The sequence below is a fragment of the Nicotiana tomentosiformis genome, chromosome 3 (assembly GCF_000390325.3).
Source record: "Nicotiana tomentosiformis chromosome 3, ASM39032v3, whole genome shotgun sequence".
NCBI lineage: Eukaryota > Viridiplantae > Streptophyta > Magnoliopsida > Solanales > Solanaceae > Nicotiana > Nicotiana tomentosiformis.
Window position 1 is genome coordinate 131,732,139 of NC_090814.1, and position 25,042 is coordinate 131,757,180.

Genomic DNA, 25,042 nt, shown 5'->3' on the forward strand with positions numbered 1-25,042 from the left:
TAGTATGTACGCAGACCTTACCCTTACCCCGATGGAGTAGAGAGGTTGTTTCCGAAAAACCCTCGGCTCAAAAAAAACAAAAAGACAAGGACAAAAAGGAGACAATATTAGTATTACAACAGCAATCATAGGAAAAATAGGAACACCATGAAATCCAGAAGAAAAATGCAAAGCAAAGGGAGACAATATTAGTATCACCACAACAATCATAAGAAAAATAGGAACACTATGAAATCTAGAAGAAAGATGCAAAGCAAAAGCGATAGTTAGTAAATAGGACCTGCACTGAAAAGCGAAATAATAAGACACAACATTGCCACTAGCTATCTTAGACAAAAAACCCACATGGCTAGTCCCACAATGGTACGAAGTAAGGCATGACGCAACTACCTCCTAATGCTTCACAACATTCAGAAACATTCAGCTTCTGGGAATGCTTCACAATTTTCATTGATACATTCAGAAACAGAATCCCACAGCTCCTCTCACCTATTATATGGAAGAATCGACCCGATATAGAATTCGCATTCCCTTACTTTATTGAGATCTGTGATCAAGCAAAGGACTTGAATCCTTGCTGACATATCAACGGACTACCACAAATGCAGTTGCTTTGTTAACTCGGATTTCATACCGCAACCAAAAGAGAAATAAATTATTTTTTTTTAAATCTGCATGAATATGGTAAATCCTCCAGCTGTCCATTCTGGCAAACTATCATAACAAACTCAAGGTCTCATAGCTTTTAAAGTTAAAGGAACTATTGGGTTCAAATGTGATTTAAAACTTACAAATTTGAATGAATAACGGGTAACGACTACAACCTTTTTCCCAAACTCAACTTACAGCATCTTTATACTTTAATTGGCTTCCTACGTCAATGAGCTCTCTAAGGCACCATTGGAAAGTTTTGACGACGTTGTGAGTGCACTTGCTTTAATGAGCTCTCGGTTGCCAGTTTGGAAGTCTTGGATCTCTGCTTCTGTGATGATGTTATCTTCCTTGTGCACAAGATCTTTTTGCCCACTGCTCGTTTCGCAAACAACATCAGTAGCATCATTCATCTTATCTGGATTTGGAATATCCAGGGATTCAATGTCACTCTTTTGGGCATATCTTGCAGACCTAAAGGTAGAAAAGCTCAAAGTCAGTTCGGAAGCATTACTAAAGGGAAAAGTGTAAAACAACAAAAGACCAACCTTCTGGATGAAGAGACTCCAGGTTCCCTTTTTGTTGAGGAGGTTCTTTTTGCTTTCTTATTCGTCAATCTGCTCAAGTTCATCAACCAATAACCATACTCAAAAATATTAGTGGCATATCAAGGTGATATTAAAATACAATCTCTATCATAAATGTAGTAGGCAGAAATAAATACGATAGACAACAGACTATGTAGAGAACCAGGATATGTCCGGGGTTACAAGGAAAATTAGAAATCAATACTTACAGAACAGATGAAACATCATTGCTTTGAAGATCTGTCTCATGCTTCTGCACATATTGCATCCAAAAGGATCATATCACAAACATATGTAATGCCATTGATAATTTAAAAATATGTTAAGAGAGGACACAATATCAAATGGGAAAGGACCTCGTCAGCTTGATGGTCTTCAAGCGTCAATGAGCTCTCTAAGGCAACTTTGAAAGTCTCGGATCTCTGCTTCTGTGTGATGGTGCTATCTTCCATGTCCGCAAGATCTTTTTTCCCACTGCTCGTTACGCAACCAACATCAGTAGCATCATTCATCGTATCTGGAATAGGATTATCCAGGATTTCAATGTCACTCTTTTGGACATTTCTTTTAAACCTGAAGATAGAAAACCTACTTATCAAAACCCTCAGAACATTCAGTTCTGAAAGCAATACTGCAGGGAAAAGTGTATAACAACAAAAGAACAACCTTTTGGATGAAGAGATTCCAGGTTCCCTTTTTGTTGAGGAAGTTCTTTTTGCTTTCTGCTTCGTCGATCTGCTCAAGTTCATCAACCCAACCATATCATGTCACAACAATAGTAGTGGCATATTAAGGTGATAATAAATACAATCTCCATAAATGTAGTAGACAGAAGTAAACATCACAGATGACAGTCAAGAATATGTAGAGAACTAGGATATGTCCGAGGTTACAAGGAAATTAAGAAATCAATACTTACGGAACAGATGAAACATTGTTGCTTGGAATATCTGTTTCATGCTTCTGCACATATTGCATCCAAAAGAATCGTATCACAAACATATATAATGCCATTGATAATATAAAAATATGTTAAGAGATAACACAGTATCAGATGGGAAAGGACCTTGTCAGATGGATGGTCTTCAAGCGTCAATGAGCTCTCTAAGGCAACTTTGAAAGTCTCGGATCTCTGCTTCTGCGTGATAGTGTTATCTTCTATGTACGCAAGATCTTTTTGCCCACTGCTCGTTACGCAACCAACATCAGTAACATCATTCATCTTATCTGGAATTGGATTATCCAGGGTTTCGATGTCACTCTTTTGGACATTTCTTCTAAACCTGAAGATGGAAAACCTACTTATCAAAAACCTCAGAACATTAGAAAGCAATACTGCAGCGAAAAGTGTATAACAACAAAAGACAACCTTTTGGCTGAAGACATTCCAGGCTCCCTTTTTGTTAAGGAAGTTCTTTTTGCTTTCTGCTTCGTCGATCTGCTCAAGTTCATCAACCTAACAATATCATGTCACAATAATAGTAGTAGCATATTAAGGTGATAATAAATAGAATCTCTATCATAAATGTAGTAGACAGAAGTAAACACGACAGATGACAGTCAAGACTATGTAGAGAACTAAAATATGTCCGAGGTTACAAGGAAATTCAGAAATCAATACTTACGGAACAGATGAAACATCGTTGCTTTGAATATCTGTTTCATGCTTCTGCACATATTGCATCCAAAAAATTCATACCATAAACATATGTAATGCCATTTATAATTTAACAATATGTTACGAGACAGAGTATCAGATGGGAAAGGACCTTGTCAGATGGATGGTCTTCAAGCATCAATGCGCTCTCTAAGGCAAGTATCAGAGTCTCGGATCTCTGCTTCTGTGTGATCGTGTTATCTTCCATGTCCACAAGATCTTTTTTCCCACTGCTTGTTTCGCAACCAACATTAGTAGCATCATTCATCTTATCTGAAATTGGAGTAACCGGGGATTCAGTGTCTCTCTTTTGGGCATTTCTTTTTGACCTGAAGATAGAGAACCTACTTGTCAAACCCTCGGAACAGTCAGTTCGGATAGCAATACTACAGGAAAAAGTGTACAACAACAAAATAACAACCTTTTGGATGAAGAGACTAAGGCTTCCCTTTTTGTTGAGGAGGTTCTTTTTACTTTCTTCTTCATGGATCTGCTCAAGTTCATCAACGGATAACCATATCATATCCCAATAATAATACTGCCGTATCAAGGTGATGTGAAATACAATCTCTAACATAAAAGTAGTAGGTAGGAGTAAACACAACAGTCAAGACTGTGTATAGGATACATCCAAGGAACAAAGAAAATTTAGAAATCAATACTTACGGAACAGATGAAACAGCATTGCATTGAAGATTTGTCTCATGCTTCTGTAAATAGTGCTTCCAAAAAGAATCATATCACAAAGAGATGTAATGCCAATAATAACTTGAAAATATGTTAAGATAACACAGTATAAAATAGGGGAAGCACCTTGTCAGATGGATTGTCTTCAAGCATCTCCCACTGTTCCTTGCTCAGATTCAAGGTTTCCACTTCACCATCATAATATAAGATCTCAAGAGGAAAACAAGCAAATAGCATCAGTCAACTAAAAACTTCTAGATGGTTCAAGTTAGCTAAAAGCACTACACTCCCTGGATATATTTCCCTTTCGTGAAGGTAAAAGGTATGTATATTGCAGTGATTATATTTGGTTCGGTAAATAGTTCTGCCTCTACGTCACTCAGCAGGAAGGTGGAGTTAATTGGACTAGCAGATATTTTTCGGTAAATAGCGTTGCCTCAACATTACTGAGAAGGAAGAGGGAGTCAATTGGACTTGAAGATATTTTGGCAATGGTAGGAGAACAATAACAAATATAATATTTGGAGTTTGTCTCGAGTTAAATTGAGAAAAAAATAAATGATATCATGGATTCAAACAGACTACCGATTTATAACTTTTTAGACTTGGGGAGGGTGTATAGATTCTTGTCATCATTATTAAGTGCATATATCAGGATATCGCAAAATGATAAGTATAGAGTAATAAACTGGAAAGAGATGAATTCAAAAACAGCAGACAGCTTAATAATAAGATGACTACCTTGTGTCTCTTTTTCACAGGATCAAACTCAGAAATTGCACCCTCATAGAACCTGCAAAGGGAATCTTAAGATCAGAAACTTTAGCTAGACTCTTTTTTCCATATTCAAGGCATGATAAAAGTCAATTTGGTAGAAGGAATTGAAGATGTGCTCTGATACTCTACACGTCAAAATGCCAAGTGAACGATTAACTAAACTGTTTGCTTTCTATCATTGACTTGGTCATCATGTGCAATATGTCATTACTAAATGTTCCGAGTGAATTTACAGATTAAATTGATAATCTTTTTTTTCGTTGATAAGTTAGAAAAAAGACACTGGAAATTGGTATTTTTCAACCTAAGAAATTATCCAATGGTTCAAAAGAAACTTCTTCATATTCATGGAAATGGTGTTCCTTGCTGCCCGTTGGAGTGACCTTCTGAGGCATCTATGATCTACCTCCTTCAGTACTCCCATGGCTGCATTCTCTTCTGTTTTTTGTTTCTGAATAACCAACATCCCCTTTTAAGTGTGTTGGTCCTAGCAATTCGTCAATTGTCTGTTTTTTTTTTCAACTCAGTAATCAAAACCTATCGCTCTGCAGATAAATGTTGGAACAGTTTTTCTTTTAGGTGGTCAAAGGGAGTATTTCTCTTTGCCCATCTATATTCCAGAAACAGGTCCACCTTTGTCTATCTGGTAATTATATTCACATAATTGATATCAATCCAAGCTATATCAATCAAAAGATGAGACATGCTCAAAAATTAGTAACCCATACACCGGATACAACCAGCAACGATTGCTAGTAAGCCACAGCATTTCATGCTACCAAACACATCAAGAAATGATCTACATGTAAGGCTATACATATTTCTTTTGAAAGAATATTGCCTAGACAATTTTCCATTGACTCCAACTTTTTTCAAGCAACAGAAACCATAAAGACGATAAAATTGAAGAATGCTGTAGCAGTTAGACAAGATCTGGCAATGGGTTGATTTATAGATAGAACTTTGTTAGTTGATAGTTCTGAAGGTAAGTTGGCATTGCTGAAACTGTGAGTGGATGAGCATTTGGAAAGTATAATTACAAAATCTATTATAGAAATAAGATGAAAGTTTTGAAAGAAATTACGAGTCAGTTCACAGATCGGGGCAGAAGAACTTACATGGGTTTAATACTATAATCAGCCACATGAGATGGAGGATGGTGATGATTGAGATGGCTGATAATTTAAATTGAAGAATGAGAAAGAAAAAAATTTTAAAAAAAGAAGAAGAAGCTGATTTATGGTGGATACAAACATATGAATGCTTGAGAGTAATTAAATATTGACATCTTGCAGTCTCCCCTACTTTTTCCTTAGCCTAGCCAAAAAGACATCAAAGAAAAAAGACAGAAAAAGAACAAGAAGAAGAAGAAGACGACAACAGCTTATTAGCTTAACAAGCTACTCTCGAAATTCAGGAGCCATCAGCTGCTGATCATTGCAATCTATCTCCACAGAGATTGTCTGCAAGTATAAGGTCTGCTTATAGCATCAAGGAGTAAAGAACTAGAGAAAACCATTACAAAAGATGAACCATATGTGTATTTTTTAACACAAGTTACGAACACGCCTGTGATAGTACTAGAACAACACATGTTAAAATAAGGGAATTAAGCAAATTTTTGCCTGACGGCCTAGTAGGCAAGTCAACTTTATAGATAATAAACTTAACAGAAGGCAATCAAGTTGATTAAAAGTGCTGGGATGAGAGTGGATCTGTAATTAGTACCACAAATTCACAATAGTATGACAGTCCTGACACTATATTTTGCAGAACTTACACTTTGTCCAATGGCCACCAAACTCTTATTCTGATACCAACCATTTCTTCTCCATAATTTTTGGTGATTTGACGCCTTTTAGAATCCTGAATGAAACAATTAGGAACCATAAGCTCTTCAGACATGAAAACATTCTAGAACAACAGACAAAATGAAAGCAGTAGGGCCCTAAACCAAAACTACTTTCAGTCCTTTAAAATATATTGAAAAGAGGTAAGAATAGTATTTGCTCCGACTTCAAGGAGGGTATAGCAGCTTATAACTTATTTTTACTATGATTGGATTCTTTTGACAAAGCAAAGAAGTCACAGATTTTGGCAACAAGCCGCTACATTTCAACAATACTACGTGAATACAAACAAAATCTGCAAATATTGCAGATATGGACGTTACATAAACAAGGGATACAGTTTAGCTCAAAACATGGTATATTAGTACCTCATCCTTCCCCATGGCAAGCTTCTTCTGGCGCTTAGTTTTGGCAAGTTTGCTTGAGAGATTTTCATCCCCAAACGATAGTTTAATTGCCTGTAAAACCCACAAGAGTGAAGGAAAAAGGGAAAAAAAAGGAAAGTGGTTGTCACATTTGTGCTTGAAAAAAACTATAAGCACAGATCAAGAGATAGCAACTTCCAAGAAGTTTTCCTTTCAACCTCATCTCCTGTTTCTTCTATATCATGAATTTCAATGGTAGCTCTGTCATTCTTCTGTTTCTTTTCATCAACTTGTTGCACTGATGGCTCCTCAGCATCAGTAAGGTTTCCTTCTCCTTTTACAATGTTAAGAGCAGAAGTGGTGTCCACATCACCTTTTGGAACGGACTCACTCTTCTTTGAGTTCTGACGTGGTTTTCTTTTGCTACATGCTGTGCCCTTATGTTCATCCCCAAATTTGAGAACTGAATGCAGAGAGCCATTTCTCTTATCTTGAGATTGCAACACATCTCCTTCTGGAACCAACACACCCAGATGAGCCTCCTTATTTGCCATGCTCTCTTTCTTCTTAGCCCTAACCCGGCAACCATGACTACCATTGCTAATGCCAGTATTCTTTTGCTGCTCCATCTGACTGTGATGCTGTAATGTTTTCGAAGAGGTACCATTAATATTTAAAAGAGTCTCATATAACAGCAGCAGATGGACCAACTTTTACAGGATACACAGCATCAGTCACATTATCATTTTCCGTATGATCATAAAACTAATATAAGCAAAAAGGAAAGTAATCCAATAGCTTTTTTTTTCTTATAAGGAGCGTTTTCTTAATCAGTAGTAATTCAATAGCATATTTTGATAATTAAAAGTAGTAAATACATATTTATCAAGCACTATAGAAGCATTGGGTTTAGTCTCATTGACATTTTCATACTGTTTTGGACATATTGCATCGCATGAGGTCATTTTCTTGAAAGTGCTGGCGTTACAGTTAAACCAGCATATTTATAATGTTACTTGAGCATGCTTATTGCAAGGTTGGCTCTTACTGTTCAACTCATAGCACCGCATCCTTACAATAAGGATAATTATCAAGAATCCACATATGGACAAATATTTCTCTAAAAGACCCTGCTTATTAACTGTGTTGGGATAATGAGATAAGAGATATTTGATGCCTTGAGGGCATACAACATGATTAAACTTGCCAACTTCTAAGAGAAAAAAGCTGTTTTTTTAGTGTGACGGAGGTATCTAACTTATTAATATAAAATGTGCCCGACACTTTGAGACAAAAAGAACTATCCTTATAACAGCTCACGTCTCAAAATGCAGCTCAAGAGGTCAATATTAGAGTTTCATTATTTGAAGAAAAAAAACCATATTCTCTATGACAGTTTGAAATATCTCATGATTTGAGAGACAGATGGATTGCACATCTGGAGAAACTGTTTATTTCAGTGAGCTACATGTAGAAGTGTTATAAACATCTCAAAATCAGATCATTAGTAAAGCCAGTCAGTCAAGAGGCAGTGTGTTTATTACTAGTTGTATATCCTTCCTTAGGTATATTTATCCTCCGCTATTGCAAAAAGCTAAAAGACAAAAAAATGTATGTTCTGTCGAAAAGACGAAAACAGTGAATGTCTTTGTCACATCCTCCTTGGTGATTTTTATATCTTTCTAATGCAACATACTACAGTCAGACCTCTCTATAACAGCATCCATATATAACAACACTTCACTATAAAAGCCAAGCTTTTCCGGAACCAATTTTTATGTTATGTTATAATATATGTTCTCTATAACATCCAGCACTTCGCTATAACATCCAAAAATATTCGGACAACCGAGGTTGTTGTAGAGAGGTTTGACTGTACATCAATTCCAAGTCAGCATCTTGCTACCATCGACTGTGCAATTTGTCGGTGGCAACCTTGTTATGCAATTAGAGAGTACCAGGTTTTAGGAAAAAAATTCTAAATTTCACCTTATAATTTGGTTCTAAGGTGTTATGAACTAAGCCACATGGTTGGTATCAAGGGGCAAAGCGACAGGAGACGAGGCAAGAAAGAAGACAGAGCGACTTTTATAGAAAGAGTACTAAGGATCAACACTCTTATCTATCATCATAACAGGAAAATAATCTTTTTTTTTCTTTTGAAATGGTAAGGACATAACAGGCAACTAGTCATATCTATCATCATATCAGCTAGAATAGTCTGAAACATACTCTTTTGCAGCAGCTGGAGAAGAGTCATAATACGCGTGCCGTTTGTAAATAAAAATAAATGCATGAATATAAAGATGTGACACTGATGCTATAACTATTAAGCAAAAGGATCATATCATAATCGTTTCATTCAACAACTACAAGAAAAAGCAAAAAACAGTTGCATAAAAAGGATAGTCATCAATAGGACGCACCATTTGTTCTCCCTCAGGCATTTCATTGCATATTGAGGCAACTATTTCAGCATAATCATCAAGATTCATGCTTCTTGACTTGAGGGCTTCTATAAGATAAGGTCTAAGAGTGGAGGCACATTCTTTCAGGACTTCCTCTCCCAATTTTGACGAGATAGGTGAACAAATCTGTACAGTATAGAAGATAAAGAAAAGCGCTAAAGAAACATGACTAACAAAAGATTACTAGGATGAGGTTCATTGCCTTATTTTCCTTTCTGGCGCTATCAAGAAGGGGCTGAAGAAGCTCCATTGAGATTTCATCACTTTCTTCTATGAGCAGAGTCATGATTTCTTCCATGTTTGTGAATACAACATTAGGATGGTCGGGCCTTTAGAAAATTAAAGCATCAACCATAAGCATTTATCAGAGAAAACTTATACAAGATAACCTTATATTCATTTATATTCATTTGCTTGGGTAAAATGGCATGGTGCATGATGTCAAAGTCAAAAAATCACCAACATGGCTAAATGTGCTCAGAAGGTGTAGAAGAACTTAAGTATCACGAATAGCTGAGCGGACAGTTCAAAGTGTAAGTTATGAGGTCCACCACCTTTAGGCTAGTCAACACTGAAACAAACATCAAATGCTATCTGTGTTGTGCATAAATAGATAAGATAAATCATAACCACTTGAATTACATCGACGATCCTGCTGCTCGTTCTTGACAGACAAGCAGCCAACACTTCAGCGTCCCACCGCAATATCAATTAATCATCTGCACTTCAATCCCGAATTAGCTGGGGTCCACTATATAATCTTCTGCATCTGTTCCACTCTATTCAGGTGATTTCATTCCAATATTAAATAATTAGTTTTTTAAGGTATTTGATGTTTCTCTAACAGTAGATATGCTCAACATATCACTTATCCCTACAAGAACATACAAATTTGTAACCAGAGCAAAAACACTCTTGACAAACACTAACCAAATGTAAGCGTATAACTAAGCCTTAATCTCAGCTAGTTGATCACTTATATGTGTTGGGAATAAACCCCCTACAGAAATAATATTCACAGAAATAATATTCACAGTAATAAAAGCGGAATAATAACGTAGCACCGAGATACGGTAATTAACAAGAATAAATGAGTGACAACGACATCAAGATTTTTATGTAAAAAACCCTTTTGAATAAGGGAAAAACCACGGCCCTGAGACGAGCAACTGATATCACTATAGCAAGGAATTTAACACTTTGTAGGTCCGAGTAAAATACTCCAAAGACCACTACAACACTCAAAAGAAATAACTCTCTTTTGATATTCCCACCTCACTACAATATCGCTCACTCTCTATTTTTCTCACAGACTATTTTCTTATACCTTGTCTGTGAAACCTCACTCTTTCTTTCTCTCTCTGTTGGTGTGTAGAAATGAGAGCTGAAGCTCTCCTTTTATAGCCGAAGCCTCATCCTCTAAAGCCTACTATATTTGACAATTTGCACACACTTTTCCTTCTTTTTCTTCAATGTTGACAACTCAATAAAGTTGGCTACCAAACCAAATAAATTCAACAAAGTTCTAAGTAGTAAACTCACCCCAAGATGAGTGGCTACGAAACCAAAAAAATTCTCAGCCAAATATTTTTCTTAGGCACATGCCTATTACTTTGGCTTTTGAATGAGATGGACCTCATCAACCTCCCCCTCCAGTCTCATTCATCTAGAGGAGGTAGCACTGTCTTCTAATTTGAGTGCATGCCGACAAGTTCTTTGCATAGCTCGAACTTGTCACTTGGTACCACCTTGGTCAACATATCATCAGGATTTTCACTCGTGTAAGTCTTTTTGACCTGTAAAGATTCGTTCTCCACCTGTTCACGAATCCAATGATATCTCACATCTATATGCTTTGTTCTTGCATGGTACATGGAGTTCTTGCTCAAGTCTATTGTACTTTGACTGTCACAATATATGACATACTCCTTTTGATGCAATTCCAGCTCTTGAAAAAACCGCTTGAGCCATACCATCTCATTGCCAGCTTCTGTAGCGGCAATATACTCTGCTTCAGTTGTTGAAAGTGCAACACACTTCTACAATTTAGACTGCCATGATATAGCTCCCCCTCAAAAAGTAAATAGATATCCAGTAGTGGATTTTCTATTATCAGTATCACCGGCCACATCATCCATGTAGCCCTTCAAGATTAGATCAGATCCTCCAAAATACAAGCAATCTCCTACAGTACCTCTTAGGTACCTGAGTATCCACTTGACTGCTTCTCAATGTTCCTTTCCAGGATTTTCAAGTAATCTGCTAACAACACCAACTGCATGAGCAATATCAGGTCTGGTGCATACCATTGCATACATCAAACTTCTGACTGTTGAAGAATAAGGAACTCTAGCCATGTTCCCTTTCTCCTCCACTGTTGTAGGACACATCTTCTTGCTCAACTTCAGATGACCAGCAAGAGGTGTGCTGACTGGCTTAGCATTCTTCATGTTGAAGTGTTCCAGTATACGATACTATACTATAATACTATATTATAGAATTGTGACCTAAATTTTTTAATTCAAATTTAAAGACAAAAATATTGTTAAGAGATATTCAAAGCAATGCATTATAATATATATATCGAATATAGCTTATATATATACGATACTATATATAATACTATACTCCTCCACTTCCAACCAAGATGTTGTGAGTTCGAGTCACCCCAAGAGCAAGGTGGGGAGTTCTTGGAGGGAAGGATGCCGAGGGTCATTTGGAAACAGCCTCTCTACCCCAGGGTAGGGGTAAGGTCTGCGTACACACTACCTTCCCCAGACTCCACTAGTGGAATTATACTGGGTTGTTGTTGTTATTGTTGTATTAATACAATTTAATTCAATTATAATAAGTTTTAATCGAACATAATTGAATTTTCAATTGATCCACCGATCAAGTATTCATGTATATATAGTATAGTATAGTATATATATATATATATATATATATATATATATATATATATATATATATAATAAAGCTATATTCGATATCAAAGAGAGATTGATGATTTTGTGAGAAAAATGAAAAAATGATGGGGTATTTATAGTTGAAAATAGGAAAAAAGTGTAATTATAAAAAATTTGGGGTTAAAACAAAGTTGGGGGGTTAAATGGCTATTTACACGGCTATTTTGGCAGAGGAAACGGCTAGATTTTAAATGCCTAAATGGGCAGATTTATTTTTTTAAAATTATGGCCGTTGGGACCGTTTGGGACCGTTTAGGCCCGCTAGGACCAGTCCGGTCCCGGTCCCAAACGGTTCGGTCTCGCGGGCCTCAGGCTAAGGACCGGCCCACTTGCCAGGCCCACCTCCCCCGGTCCCGGTCTTAAACGGCTCAGCCCGTTTAGGCCCACTACCCACATAGGCCAAGGTCCTGGGCCGGTCCCGGTCCTGGACTGGCCCACTTGCCAGCCTTATTCCACCCTTTATTATATTATATGTAATCATTTCTAATTATACAAATCTTGGATGATCCGCATTAGTCTGAATATCCACATTTCCACAACATTCTAATTTCTATCTTGACAATGTTGGACCATTGTTTTTCCGAAAAACGGATAGAGTTGAATTTGTACGTAGTTCTAAGGGTAAGTGGTATAACTTGACACAAATCATAATAGTAAATAGAAATATCGAATATTGAGTGTAAAGGATAAAAATAAGCAAAGTTGAAAAGAGGATGATTTATGGATTATGCAAGATGAATCAATCTATGTAGCTAAAAAGGGATAATTCTTCAATATGGGAGTGTATGATATCTGAATTATAATGTATGCCAAACTTGATTGCTTTATAGAAATATAGCCATCCCTCCTATAGTGGAGGGATCCTACTTTAAATATAATTAAAAATACATAGTGGGGAACCCATGATAAATCAGTTTTTCCTTAATTTCCGCTGAGATTCTCTCCCTTAGTGCGGTTGTAACGGCTCTTGTCTATGAGCTCGATCCTAACCGGGCTCGGTATCTGTCGGTTTCCAAGTTTAGAGCTCGATGTGGGTTCGAGCTCGATGTTGACTCGGGGCCCAGTATTGGGCCGGTATTGGTTGGCCTCTGGCCCTTAAGCTTGATTCCACCACTTCTCATCATAGTTCGATTTGGACCCGAGCTCGATAATGACTTCGAGCTCGGTATTTGACCTGTCCCTGAAACTCGAAGCTCGTTTGTACCTTCTTCGGATCCCATCTCGATATTATGAAGACTTTCTTCGGTCCATTATGTTCCCATCCCGATAAGTCGTACGAAGGCCGAAATCAGTTTCGACAGTATACAGATAGTCCCCTCGTTTCTTGGGAAGGATGTGGCGAGAAACGATATGATTTCCCAACGGCTCGATTGGATGTACACTGACGTTTGCATCGAGCCCGACCATGACGTACGTGATAATTGTCCCGTCGGTTCAGTTTACCAAGGCATTTAATGCGTGTCAGACGGTGGTCGGCTGCCGTTGATATTGAACCGCCATTGCTCAATCTATAAATAGCCCTTCATTTTACCATTTATCACTTTTACGTTTGCTATTCTTTTCTAACTTCTTTTCTTCTTTCTTACGTAGGCCGCAGCGGTTCATCGAGAAGCATGTTCCCGGTCTCGAGCTGAGCTGCGTCGGTACGAGGCCTACCTCCGACGGGTCACGGAGGAGAGGAACGCCCTTAGACTCCTCTTCTGGCAAAGGGAAGAAGAAATCAAGGACCTCCGATCTGAGTTGGCCAGGGCTCATCAAGACCAGACCGACCTGACCGAGCAGGTAATAATAATCTTAAAAACCCATGGGCTCGATCCTGGAACGGTGGCTAATATTTCGATCTCACAGCTACAGCAGAAGCTTGAGGTGATTGGGAAGCTTCGTGAGGAGGTCGATATGATAAGGGTCGAGTCCTTGGGATGGAAAGATGGTATGGACCGTCTTGCCGCAGAAAAAGAAACCGCTCGAGCCCAATTATCATCGGCCGAAAACCAACTTCAAGGTATGAAGGAGAAGAGCTCGGTTCAAGCAAGAAAAATAGAGGAGCTCGAGGCTCGATTGGCCTCCGAACTTGCCAAGGCCAAATCTGACGCCGAAAAAGCAAAGGCCAATGCGGATGCATTCGTGGCCGTCTATCGGGCCGATGCTGAAGCTGCTCAGGTACAAACAAGAGAGGCAACCCGAGACCGCTAACACTCGAGCACATTGGGTTGCTGAACTTGCTAAATGCCGATCTCGGAGGGAGACCCTCGAGGAGATCCATGCTCGAGGTTTCGATCTCACCGAAGAGATAAAAATGGCTAAAGAGCTGAAGCCGATACTAAAGCCTTGGCTTCCGATGATGATGATGATGATGATGATGATGATGATGGTGATGATGGGAGCAAGAGTGGGTCCGAGAGCGGGGAGGAGCCCGATGGAGAAAAGACCACCCCGGGAGATAACCAAGAAACTTAGCCCTTAGTTTCCATTTTGATTCTTTGTGTAGGGTCATGTTCGGACGTTGTAAACACTCTTGTATATATATATATATATATATATATAGATCTTTTCTTTTCCCGACTTGCCTCTGTTTTATTCTCTGCCTTGTGAAGATTTTGTTTCATTCATGCCTTATGAAGGTTCTCATAAGGCTTTAGGCAATTTGATCGAATTCGGGCCTTGTAGCCTTTATAACCGAGCGATTGCTTGCTCAAACTCGAAATAAGGTAGTCTGTAGGCTTAGTAGTCGAGTGAGTAATTTGAACTCGAAGTAATGTAGCCCGTAGGCTTAATGGTCGAGTGAGTGATTGCTCGAACTCGAAATAAGGTAGCCCGTAAAAATAGTCGAGTGAGTGATTCGAACTCGAATTAATGTAGCCCGTAGGCTTAATGGTCGAGTGAGTGATTGCTCGAACACGAAATAAGGTAGTCCGTAGGCTTAATAATCGAGTGAGTGATTCGAACTCGAAATAATGTAGCCCGTAGGCTTAATGGTCGAGTGAGTGATTGCTCAAACTCGAAATAAGAGTAGCCCGTAGGCTTAGTAGTCGAGTGAGTGCTTGCTCGAACTCGAAGTGATGTAACCCATAGGCTTATTAGTCGAGTGAGTGATTCGAACTCGAAGTAATGTAGACCGTAGGCTTAATGGTCGAGTGAGTGATTGTTCGAACTCGAAGTAAGGTAGCCCGTAGGCTTAATAGTCGAGTGAGCAATTCGAACTTGAAGTAATGTAGCCCGTAGGCTTAATGGTCGAGCAAGTGATTGCTCGAACTCGAAATAAGAGTAGCCCGTAGGCTTAATAGTCGAGTGAGTGATTCGAACTCGAAGTAATGTAGCCCGTAGGCTTAATGGTCGAGTGAATGATTGCTCGAACTCGAAATAAGAGTAGCCCGTACGCTTAGTAGTCGAGTGAGTGCTTGCTCGAGCTCTAAGTAATGTAGCCCGTAGGCTTAATGGTCGAGTGAGTGATTACACGAACTAGAAATAAGAGTAGCCCGTAGGCTTAGTAATCGAGTGACTACTTGCTCGAATTCGAAGTGATGTAGCCCGTAGGCTTATTAGCCGAGTGAGTGATTCGAACTCGAAGTGATGTAGCCCGTGGGCTTATTAGTCGAGTGAGTGATTCGAACTAGAAGTAATGTAGAACGTAGGCTGATTAGTCGAGTGAGTGATTTGCTCGAACTCGAAATAAGGTAGCATGTAGGCTTAATAGTCGAGTGAGTGATTCGAACTCGAAGTAATGTAGCCCGTAGGCTTAATGGTCGAGCGAGTGAATGCTCGAACTCGAAATAAGAGTAGCCCGAAGGCTTAATGGTCGAGTAAGTGATTGCTCGAACTCGAAATAAGAGTAGCCCGTAGGCTTAGTAGTCGATTTAGTGCTTGCCCGAACTCGAAGTGATGTAGCCCATAGGCTTATTAGTCGAGTGAGTGATTCTAACTCGAAGTAATAAAGCTCGTAGGCTTAATGGCCGAGTGAGTGATTGCTCGAACTCGAAGTAAGGTAGCATGTAGGCTTAATAGTCGAGTGAGTGATTCGAACTGGAAATAATGTAGCCCGTAGGCATATTAGTCGAGGGAGTGATTTGCTCCAACTCGAAATAAGGTAGCCCGTAGGCTTAATAATCGAGTGAGTGATTCGAATCGAAGTAATGTAGCCCGTAGGCTTAATGGTCGAGCGAGTGATTACTCGAACTCGAAATATGAGTAGCCCGTAGGCTTAATAGTAGAGTGAGTGATTCGAACTCGAAGTAATGTAACCCGTAGGCTTAATGGTCGAGTGAGTGATTGCTCGAACTCGAAATGAGGTAGTCCGTAGGCTTAATAGTCGAGTGAGTGATTCGAACTCGAAGTAATGTAGCCCGTAGGCTTAATGGTCGAGTGAGTGATTGCTCGAACTCGAAGTAAGGTAGCCCGTAGGCTTAATAGTCGAGTGACTGATGCGAACACGAAGTAATGTAGCCCGTAGGCTTAATGGTCGAGTAAGTGATTGCTCGAACTCGAAATAAGAGTAGCCCATAGGCTTACTGGTCGAGCGAGTGATTGCTCGAACTCGAAATAAGAGTAGCCCGTAGGTTTAATAGTCGAGTGAGTGATTCGAACTCGAAGTAATGTAGCCTGTAGGCTTAATGGTCAAGTGAATGATTACTCGAACTCGAAGTAAGGTAGCTCGTAGGCTTAATAGTCGAGTGAGTGATTCGAACTCGAAGTAATGTAGCCCGTAGGCTTAATGGTCGAGTGAGTGATTGCTCGAACTCGAAATAAGAGTATCCCGTAGGCTTAATAGTCGAGTGAGTGATTCGAACTCGAAGTAATGTAGCCCGTAGGCTTAATGGTCGAGTGAATGATTGCCCGAACTCGAAATAAGAGTAGCACGAAGGCTTAGTAGTCGAGTGAGTGCTTGCTCGAACTCGAAGTAACGTAACCCTAGGCTTAATGGTCGAGTGAGTGATTGCTCGAATTCGAAATAAGAGTAGCATGTAGGCATAGTAGTCGAATGAGTGCTTCCTCGAACTCGAAGTGATGTAGCCCGTAGGCTTATTAGTCGAGTGAGTGATTCGAACTCGAAGTGATGTAGCCCGTACGCTTATTAGTCGAGTGAGTGATTCGAACTCGAAGTAATGTAGCCCGTAGGCTTATTAGTCGAGTGAGTGATTTGCTCGAACTCGAAGTAAGATAGCCCGTAGGCTTAATAGTCGAGTGAGTGATTCGAACTCGAAGTAATGTAGCCCTTAGGCTTAATGATCGAGCGAGTGATTGCGCAAATTCGAAATAAGAGTAGTCAGTAGGCTTAATGGTCAAGTGAGTGATTGCTCGAACTCGAAATAAGAGTAGCCGGTAGGCTTAGTAGACGAGTGAGTGCTTGCTCGAACTCGAAGTGATGTAGCCCGTAGGCTTATTATTGAGTGAGTGATTCGAACTCAAAGTAATGTAGCCCGTAGGCTTATTAGTCGAGTGAGTGATTTGCTCGAACTCGAAGTAAGGTAGCCCGTAGGCTTAATAGTCGAGTGAGTGATTCGAATCGAAGTAATGTAGCCCGTAGGCTTAATGGTCGAGCGAGTGATTGCTCGAACTCGAAATAAGAGTAGCCCGTATGCTTAATAGTCGAGTGAGTGATTCGAACTCGAAATAATGTAGCTCGTAGGCTTAATAGTCGAGTGAGTGATTCGAACTCGAAGTAATGTAGCCCGTAAGCTTAATGGTCGAGTGAGTGATTGCTCGAACTCGAAGTAAGGTAGCCCGTAGGCTTAATAGTTGAGTGAGTGATTCGAACTCAAAGTAATGTAGCCCGTAGGCTTATTAGTCGAGTGAGTGATTTGCTCGAACTCGAAGTAAGGTAGCTCGTAGGCTTAATAGTCGAGTGAGTGATTCGAATCGAAGTAATGTAGCCTGTAAGCTTAATGGTCGAGCGAATGATTGCTCGAACTCGAAATAAGAGTAGCCTGTATGCTTAATAGTCGAGTGAGTGATTCGAACTCGAAATAATGTAGCCCGTAGGCTTAATAGTCGAGTGAGTGATTGCTCGAACTCGAAATAAGGTAGTCCGTAGGCTTAATAGTCGAGTAGTGATTCGAACTCGAAGTAATGTAGACCGTAGGCTTAATGGTCGAGTGAGTGATTGCTCGAACTCGAAGTAAGGTAGCCCGTAGGCTTAATAGTCGAGTGACTGATTCGAACTCGAAGTAATGTAGCTCGTAGGCTTAATGGTCGAGTGAGTGATTACTCGAACTCGAAATAAGAGTAGCCCGTAGGCTTAGTAGTTGAGTAAGTGCTTGCTCGAACTCGAAGTGATGTAGCCCGTAGGCTTATTAGTCGAGTGAGTGATTCGAACTCGAAGTGATGTAGCTCGTAGGCTTAATGGTTGAGTGAGTGATTGCTCGAACTCGAAGTAAGGTAGCCCGTAGGCTTAATAGTCGAGTGAGTGATTCGAACTCGAAGTAATGGCCCGTAGGCTTAATGGTCGGGCGAGTGATTGCTCAAACTCGAAATAAGAGTAGCCCATAGGCTTAATAGTCAAGTGAGTGATTCGAACTCGAAGTAATGTAGCCCGTAGGCTTAATGGTCGATTGAATGATTGCTCGAACTCGAAATAAGAGTAGCCCGTAGGCTTAGCAGTCGAGTGAGTGTTTGTTCGAACGCGAAGTAATGTAACCCATAGGCTTAATGGTCGAGTGAGTGATTGCTCGAACTCGAAATAAGAGTAGCCCGTACGCTTAGTCGTCGAGTAAGTGCTTGCTCGAACTCGAAGTGATGTAGCCCGTAGGCTTATTAGTCGAGTGAGTGATTCGAACTAGAAGTAATGTAGAACGTAGGCTTATTAGTCGAGTGAGTGATTTGCTCGAACTCGAAATAAGGTAGCTTGTAGGCTTAATAGTCGAGTGGGTGATTCGAACTCGAAGTAATATAGTCCGTAGGCTTAATGGTCGAGCGAGTGAATGCTCGAACTCGAAATAAGAGTAGCCCGTAGGCTTAATGGTCAAGTGAGTAATTGCTCGAACTCGAAATAAGAGTAGCCCGTAGGCTTAGTAGTCGAGTGAGTGCTTGCTCAAACTCGAAGTGATGTAGCCCGTAGGCTTAATGGTCGAGTGAGTGATTGCTCGAACTTGAAATAAAAGTAGCCCATAGGCTTAATAGATAGCCCCGAGTGAGAATGGTTGCTCGAACTCGAGTCGGGGTAGCCCTTAGGCTTTATAGTCGAGTGAGTGTTGCTCGAACTCGTTGATTTTTCGGTTGGCAGTCCCCGATTTATGGGGTAATGGTCGGCCCTTAAGCCTGTTTGCATAATAGATCTCGAAATAGAGGAATTTTCCTTGGATATAAGATATCGGTAAAGAAGAAATTTTTCTTTGTAAGTCATTATACATGTGTTCATGTTTTGTGTCAGGGCTCGGGCCAACTACACGGGCATGGCTCGTTTGACCATTTGGCCCTTACAATTTTTCCTGTCGAGACCCTGTTGCCATGAAATAACGAAGTAACTTCCTTTGCACCGAACTTGATAATCATCGTTGATATGTTCAATGACAATGCCCCCCAGTATTCGAGGTGGATTGTAAGGAGGTCTCGGATACTGTTGAATTGTTCCAAGTTAGCACGATCAATGGTTGCCTCATTAAAAAACCTTGCCGAAAAACCCATTTGGGGAAAAAAAACCGGTCTAAGGGAAAAAGAGTACAATGCGTGCTTTCTGGCCTAAAGGCTTCGAGTTGAATAATCCATCCCTGTCTTTGGTCGAACGCCTGCAAGGGTTAGTTTCGAAATATAATTGAACAGGGGAGGACCATACCTTAGCAGTAGTATCGTTTTAGGCGTGACATGTTCCAATTTGTGTGGTAGTTGATTGCCGTTTATTACACCGAATTTGTAGGATTTCCATTATACGGCCGGTATCGGTCTCTGATCGACCTCTGTTCTCGGTTGGTAGCCCTTTTAATAACGGACACAGAACCCAACTGGTCGTCTTCGACTCTTATTTTGGATTGATATCGATTATGCACATCGGCCCAAGTAATAGCTGGGTACTCGATTAGGTTATGCTTCAGCCGCCGTGAAGCCATCGAGCTTCGTTTGTTTAGACCTTGAGTCAAAGCTTGAACGGCCCAATCGTCCGTGACTGGTGGTAGATCCATTCGTTCCATTTGGAAACGAGATACGAATTCTCTTAGCATCTCGTTATCCTTTTGTCTTACCTTGAATAGGTCTGACTTCCTGGTCTCGACCTTTATGGCCCCAGCATGTGCTTTTACGAAAGAATTCGCAAGCATAGCAAAAGAATCGATAGAGTTAGACGGTAAATTATGATACCATATCATTGCTCCCTTTGTCAGGGTTTCACCGAATTTTTTCAATAATACAGATTCGAACTCGTCGTCCTCTAGATCGTTCCCTTTGATGGCACATGTGTAAGAGGTGACATGTTCGTTGGGATCGGTCGTTCCATTATATTTAGGAATCTCGGGCACGCGAAACTTCTTTGGGATCGGTTTAGGAGCCGCGCTTGGGACGAAAGGCTTTTGTGTAAATTTTTTGGAATTTAAGCCCTTCAATATCGGTGGTGCCCCCGGGATCTGATCAACCCTGGAGTTATATGTTTCCACCTTTTTGTCGTTTGCCTCGATCCTCCTTTCTCATGATTCTATTCATTTGGTTAGTTCTTCGAACATCTTAGCTATTTCAGGATTAGTCCCCGACTCTTGCTCATTTGACCTTACTATAGTTGGTTCTGTTCTGTGGGTGACTTCTCGAGGTGGACTGGGCTCCGGCCTGCTCAGTACCTGGGTTTGACTCTGCAACTGAGCTATCGCTACCTGTTGAGCTTGCAATATTTCGAAAATCATACACAAGCTGATTCCGTTTTCCTCAACGTTGTGGGTGTCTCGAGCTGCGGATCGAGTACCACCATGAATGCTATTTTAAGGTTCAGAACGTTGGTCAAGGGCCATATGCGAATTAACGTCTAATGGTATTTCGACTCGAGCTCCAATAGCGTCGACAAGTGGCCTTTCGGCCCTGGGCGTCAAGTTGTTGTTCTCACCCAGTGTTGTGAAGAGCGTGAAGCGAGAAAAAGCGACAATCCCCATTTCGCTTAAAGCGAGAAGCGAGAAGCGAAGCGCTCGCTTTTTTGAAGTGAAGCGGAATTTTAAAAAATAAAATAAAATAAATACTGCATAGACAACACATGTAATTGTAATCAAATGTTCAATACTTCAATGTGAAAACTAAATAGTAGCATCAATTAAAGCACAAAATGAGCATCCTATTCTTCTACAAGATTGTCAAATTATTGTATTCCATTATCATTATTATATTGCTCGTCAACTTCTTCAACTTCTTCGCCATTAAAAGAACAACTACATAGCACATAAGAAAGACAATAAGAACTAACAATAAAGGACATAAAAATTAGAGGTAATATAAAAAAAACTGGGCAGAGGAGAAAAAGAAAAACTGGACAGTAAACTGGGCAATTTTTTCTTTCACTGTTTAAAAATTGGCATCGATTCTGAGAAAGAACCGAAGGTAAAAAAAAAATTTCGCCAGCATTTCGCTGCTTTTTGGACGTTTAAACAGTGAAAGAAAAAGAAAAAGAAGAAGAAGAAGAAGAGAAGAAGGAGAAGAAAAATCAGAACATACCTGTTGTTTGAACTTGAAGTTGATGCTTTCAGTCGATGAAGAAGAAGAAGTCGACTAGTGTCTTTAAAACCCTAGTCTCATTGCATTTGTTAGTTTAATGAAAGACCAGACCTCGTTTTTAATAAAATAGGGCTGGGTCTGTTTTAAAACACAGAAGCGGTCGCTTCTTCGCATCGCATCGCATCGCTTTCCCGCTTCTCGCTTTTTAGTGGGAAGCGGTCGCTTTTCTACACCTGAGTCGCTTCAGCAGGGTGAAGCGTGCAGCTTCTCGCTTCGCTTCGCTTCTCGCTTAAAGCGAGGAAGCGGGCGCTTTTTTAAACACTGTTCTCACCTTGAAGGCCAGCTTCGTTGTCGGTAGGTAAGGCCATTTAATTGAGAGCTCGTCGTTGCTAATCCGAAATCAAAGACACTTCCGAAAACAAGTGTAAAATGGTGTGTTTTTGCAGATTCGTATCAAATAATCACTATTATCCTTAGCCCCACGGTGGGCGCCAAACTGTTTACCCGAAAAACGGATAGAGTTGAATTTGTACGTAGTTCTAAGGGTATGTGGTATAACTTGACACAAATCGTAATAGTAAATAGAAATATCGAATATTGACCGTAAAGGATAAAAATAAGCAAAGTTGAAAAGAGGATGATTTATGGATTATGCAAGATGAATCAATCTATGCAACTAAAAAAGGATAATTCTTCAATATGGGAGTGTATGATATCTGAATTATAATGTATGCCAAACTTGATTGCTTTACAGAAATATAGCCATTCGTCTTATAGTGGAGGGATCCTACTTTAGATATAATTAAAAATACATAGTGGGGAACCCATGATAAATCAGATTTTCCTTAATTCCCGTCGAGATTCTCTCCCTTAGTGCGGTTGTAACGGCTCGTGTCTATGAGCTCGGTCCTGACCGGGATCGGTATCTGTCGGTTTCCAAGTTTAGAGCTCGATGTGGGTTCGAGCTCGATGTTGACTCGGGGCCCAGTATTGGGCCGGTATTAGTTGGCCTCTGGCCCTTAAGCTCGATTCCACCACTTCTCATCATAGTTCGATTTGGACCCGAGCTCGATAATGACTTCGAGCTCGGTATTTTACCTGTCCCTGAAACTCGAAGCTCGTTTGTGCCTTCTTCGGATCCCATCTCGATATTATGAAGACTTTCTTCGGTCCATTATGTTTCCATCTGGATCAGTCATACGAAGGCCGAAATCAGTTTCGACCGTATACAACCATAGAGGCCTATCTCATGTAACATTGTTGGTTTTACACCTGTTCTATAAAACTCTCCTATCACATTGTTAGGTTATCACATAGCATTCCAAAAACTCCTCCATTATGTACTCTCATAATACTCCTCCATTTTATTCTTCTTATTTAATTTCTATGTGCTACATCTCCATCTATTATGCCATTCTTGCGGAAGATTGAGCCAAGATATTAGAAAATGTTTTCTTGTAAACAATACATTCCTCTCTAATCTCATTCACCTTCATTCTTCCTTTGGGGGCTAAATTTGTAGTGCAATATTTATCTTACTTTTGCTTATCCTAATAAATCAGTTCTCTCTAGAGTCAATTTTCATAGTTCCAAGTATAATCTCATTTTACCTACATTTCCCACTGTAAGATCCTAAAATTTCCACACTGATTTACTCCGAAGGAGGTTAAATTAATTGCTTGAAAGAATTAACTCACAACTCTATGTAACAGTCAAAACAGAGAAAAAGGTTAAGAAACTTGTTACCAAAAGTAATAAGTTACCTGATGATCCTGAGAAACAGCTGGAATATCTCTATAACTAAGGCATCACATTCAAGGTCCAGCAGCATCACACAGGCCTTGACATCTGCCACAGTTTCAAGAACATGCACAGCCTTATAATAATGGCGGGCTGAATGAGATAAATCTTCAAATGCCCTTACTATAAGTTGGAAAATTTCCTGAGATTTTTCGATACAAGCGTGTGAAAACAAAAAGGAAATGGATATAAAGTTTGAGCAAATGACATTAGCTAAACTAGTTAGTGGTTCTTTTTACACATATATAATATGTGTATGTGTAAGGAAAAGAGAACAACAAAGTAGAATGTTATATCTTGGATACCTTCATTAGTCCATCATCATAAGGTTGCTGAGGGGCAGTTATTCTAGAAAGCTCACAGAGACAAGATACAACAGAGAATTTGACATCCACATCAGCATTCTTTAAAAGTTCACTTCCAACCATAGCTCTCATTACTGGTCGAAGTGCATCTTTCATTGAATCAGAAGGGGCTTGACCTACCTTTATCAATAGAGATTCTACTTTCTAAAAGACACAAGAGGAGAAAAGTAGTCAACTTGAAGCTGCCATAAATTACGGAAATACGAGCAAACAACTTCAAGAAATTACAAAGCCAGTTCATAAAGATTAAGTCACGAACATGGAGAAAATACTCTATGGTGGCATTCATGCTATTCATCTATTAAATAATGAGATTGTCCTATTCATTTAAATTCCAAAACCATTACACTAAACCTGTAATTGCCACTTCCATTCCTCCAATTCTGATTCAACACCATGTCATTTATTATAGGAAGAACAAAAGAATTCCATTTGAAGTCAAAACTAGGCACCAAATTTATCTAATTGACAAACAGCCATTCCCCACAAAAGTCTTACCGTTTTCAACATCAAACCAACCTAAAATGATAACACAGAAAAAGAGGAAATAAAACACAGATAAAGCTAGTAATTTGTATGTAAAGAACATGAAATAAATAGATAAAAATTGAAACTTTACATCGAGAAGATTGAGGAGCTCTTCAGTGGAAGGAGGAGGAATAATGAGCCTAATCCCACAATCTTTGAGCTCATCCTCAATTTCCTTTTGGGAAGAGTCCAAAGTAGAGGAAGCAGAAGCAGCCATTTCACAGCAGCATTTACTCTCACTCTCACTCTCAAAACCCAAACAAACTTATATCAATTGTCCAAAAAAATTACACTCTATAGAACAAAATGCAAGGTCAGACACAGCAAATGCTGATTATATAAGATGAGAGAGACAGGTGGGATTTTTGTTGGGAGTAAAATTGAGACCAAATTTAAAAAGAAAAAAATTGCTGACATGCAGAGCCTCTTTAAAGTGTAATCTCCAATAGATTCATTCACATTGAATGGGTTTATTGTCCAATTTTGGGGTTGAAATCCGTAACCTATTTTCTGCTTTTCTTGTGTGCTTAAGCTCTATGCTATATTTAGCATTGAATTCTACGTGACTAGGCAAAACTGCAAAGAGACGAAATTTGTGTGTGTCAACTATTCAAGAAAGGATCTTGAGACAAAGAAATAGAGCCGCATTATTGGACAGTTTTGCCCCTGGAAAATTGAACTTGAGAACTTAAGCATAGGTCTTTTAGCTGTCTAATATTGAGAAAG

The 25,042-nt window shown here is 39.6% G+C and overlaps 1 protein-coding gene across 8 annotated transcripts; it reads right to left on the reverse strand.

Annotated features, from left to right (window-relative positions):
• Positions 1-434: 434 nt before the first annotated feature.
• On the reverse strand, positions 435-25,042 carry LOC104096192 (sister chromatid cohesion protein PDS5 homolog D-like). Of its 8 annotated transcripts, none has more exons than XM_070197620.1 (22): positions 24,408-25,040; positions 23,729-23,932; positions 23,387-23,565; positions 9,245-9,371; positions 9,001-9,168; positions 6,793-7,215; positions 6,578-6,667; positions 6,140-6,225; positions 4,324-4,375; positions 3,709-3,792; positions 3,562-3,617; positions 3,317-3,385; positions 3,008-3,239; positions 2,864-2,907; positions 2,608-2,676; positions 2,305-2,521; positions 2,158-2,201; positions 1,905-1,973; positions 1,595-1,811; positions 1,448-1,491; positions 1,200-1,271; positions 435-1,125 (listed from the first exon to the last, which is right to left on the reverse strand). In XM_070197620.1, the coding sequence occupies exons 1-22, from the start codon at positions 24,531-24,533 to the stop codon at positions 873-875; spliced, it is 2,925 nt and encodes a 974-aa protein (XP_070053721.1). In that variant the 5' UTR covers positions 24,534-25,040; the 3' UTR covers positions 435-872. The 8 variants fall into 8 exon arrangements, with proteins under 8 accessions (XP_070053721.1, XP_070053717.1, XP_070053719.1 ...); XM_070197616.1 differs by having other exon boundaries at positions 2,608-2,694; positions 24,408-25,039; XM_070197618.1 differs by having other exon boundaries at positions 2,608-2,694; positions 3,562-3,605; positions 24,408-25,038.

What these genes read in the sequence shown, in the direction of transcription:
- LOC104096192 (XM_070197616.1), bottom strand. Translation starts at nt 24,533, where the DNA reads ATGGCTGCTTCTGCTTCCTCTACTTTGGACTCTTCCCAAAAGGAAATT. An exon ending in TTGCCATGGGGAAGGATGAG is followed by an intron (nt 6,226 to 6,577) that starts GTACTAATATAC and finishes TGTTTCATTCAG; the next exon opens with GATTCTAAAAGGCGTCAAAT. An exon ending in GGAATGTCTTCAGCCAAAAG is followed by an intron (nt 2,522 to 2,607) that starts GTTGTCTTTTGT and finishes TTCCATCTTCAG; the next exon opens with GTTTAGAAGAAATGTCCAAA.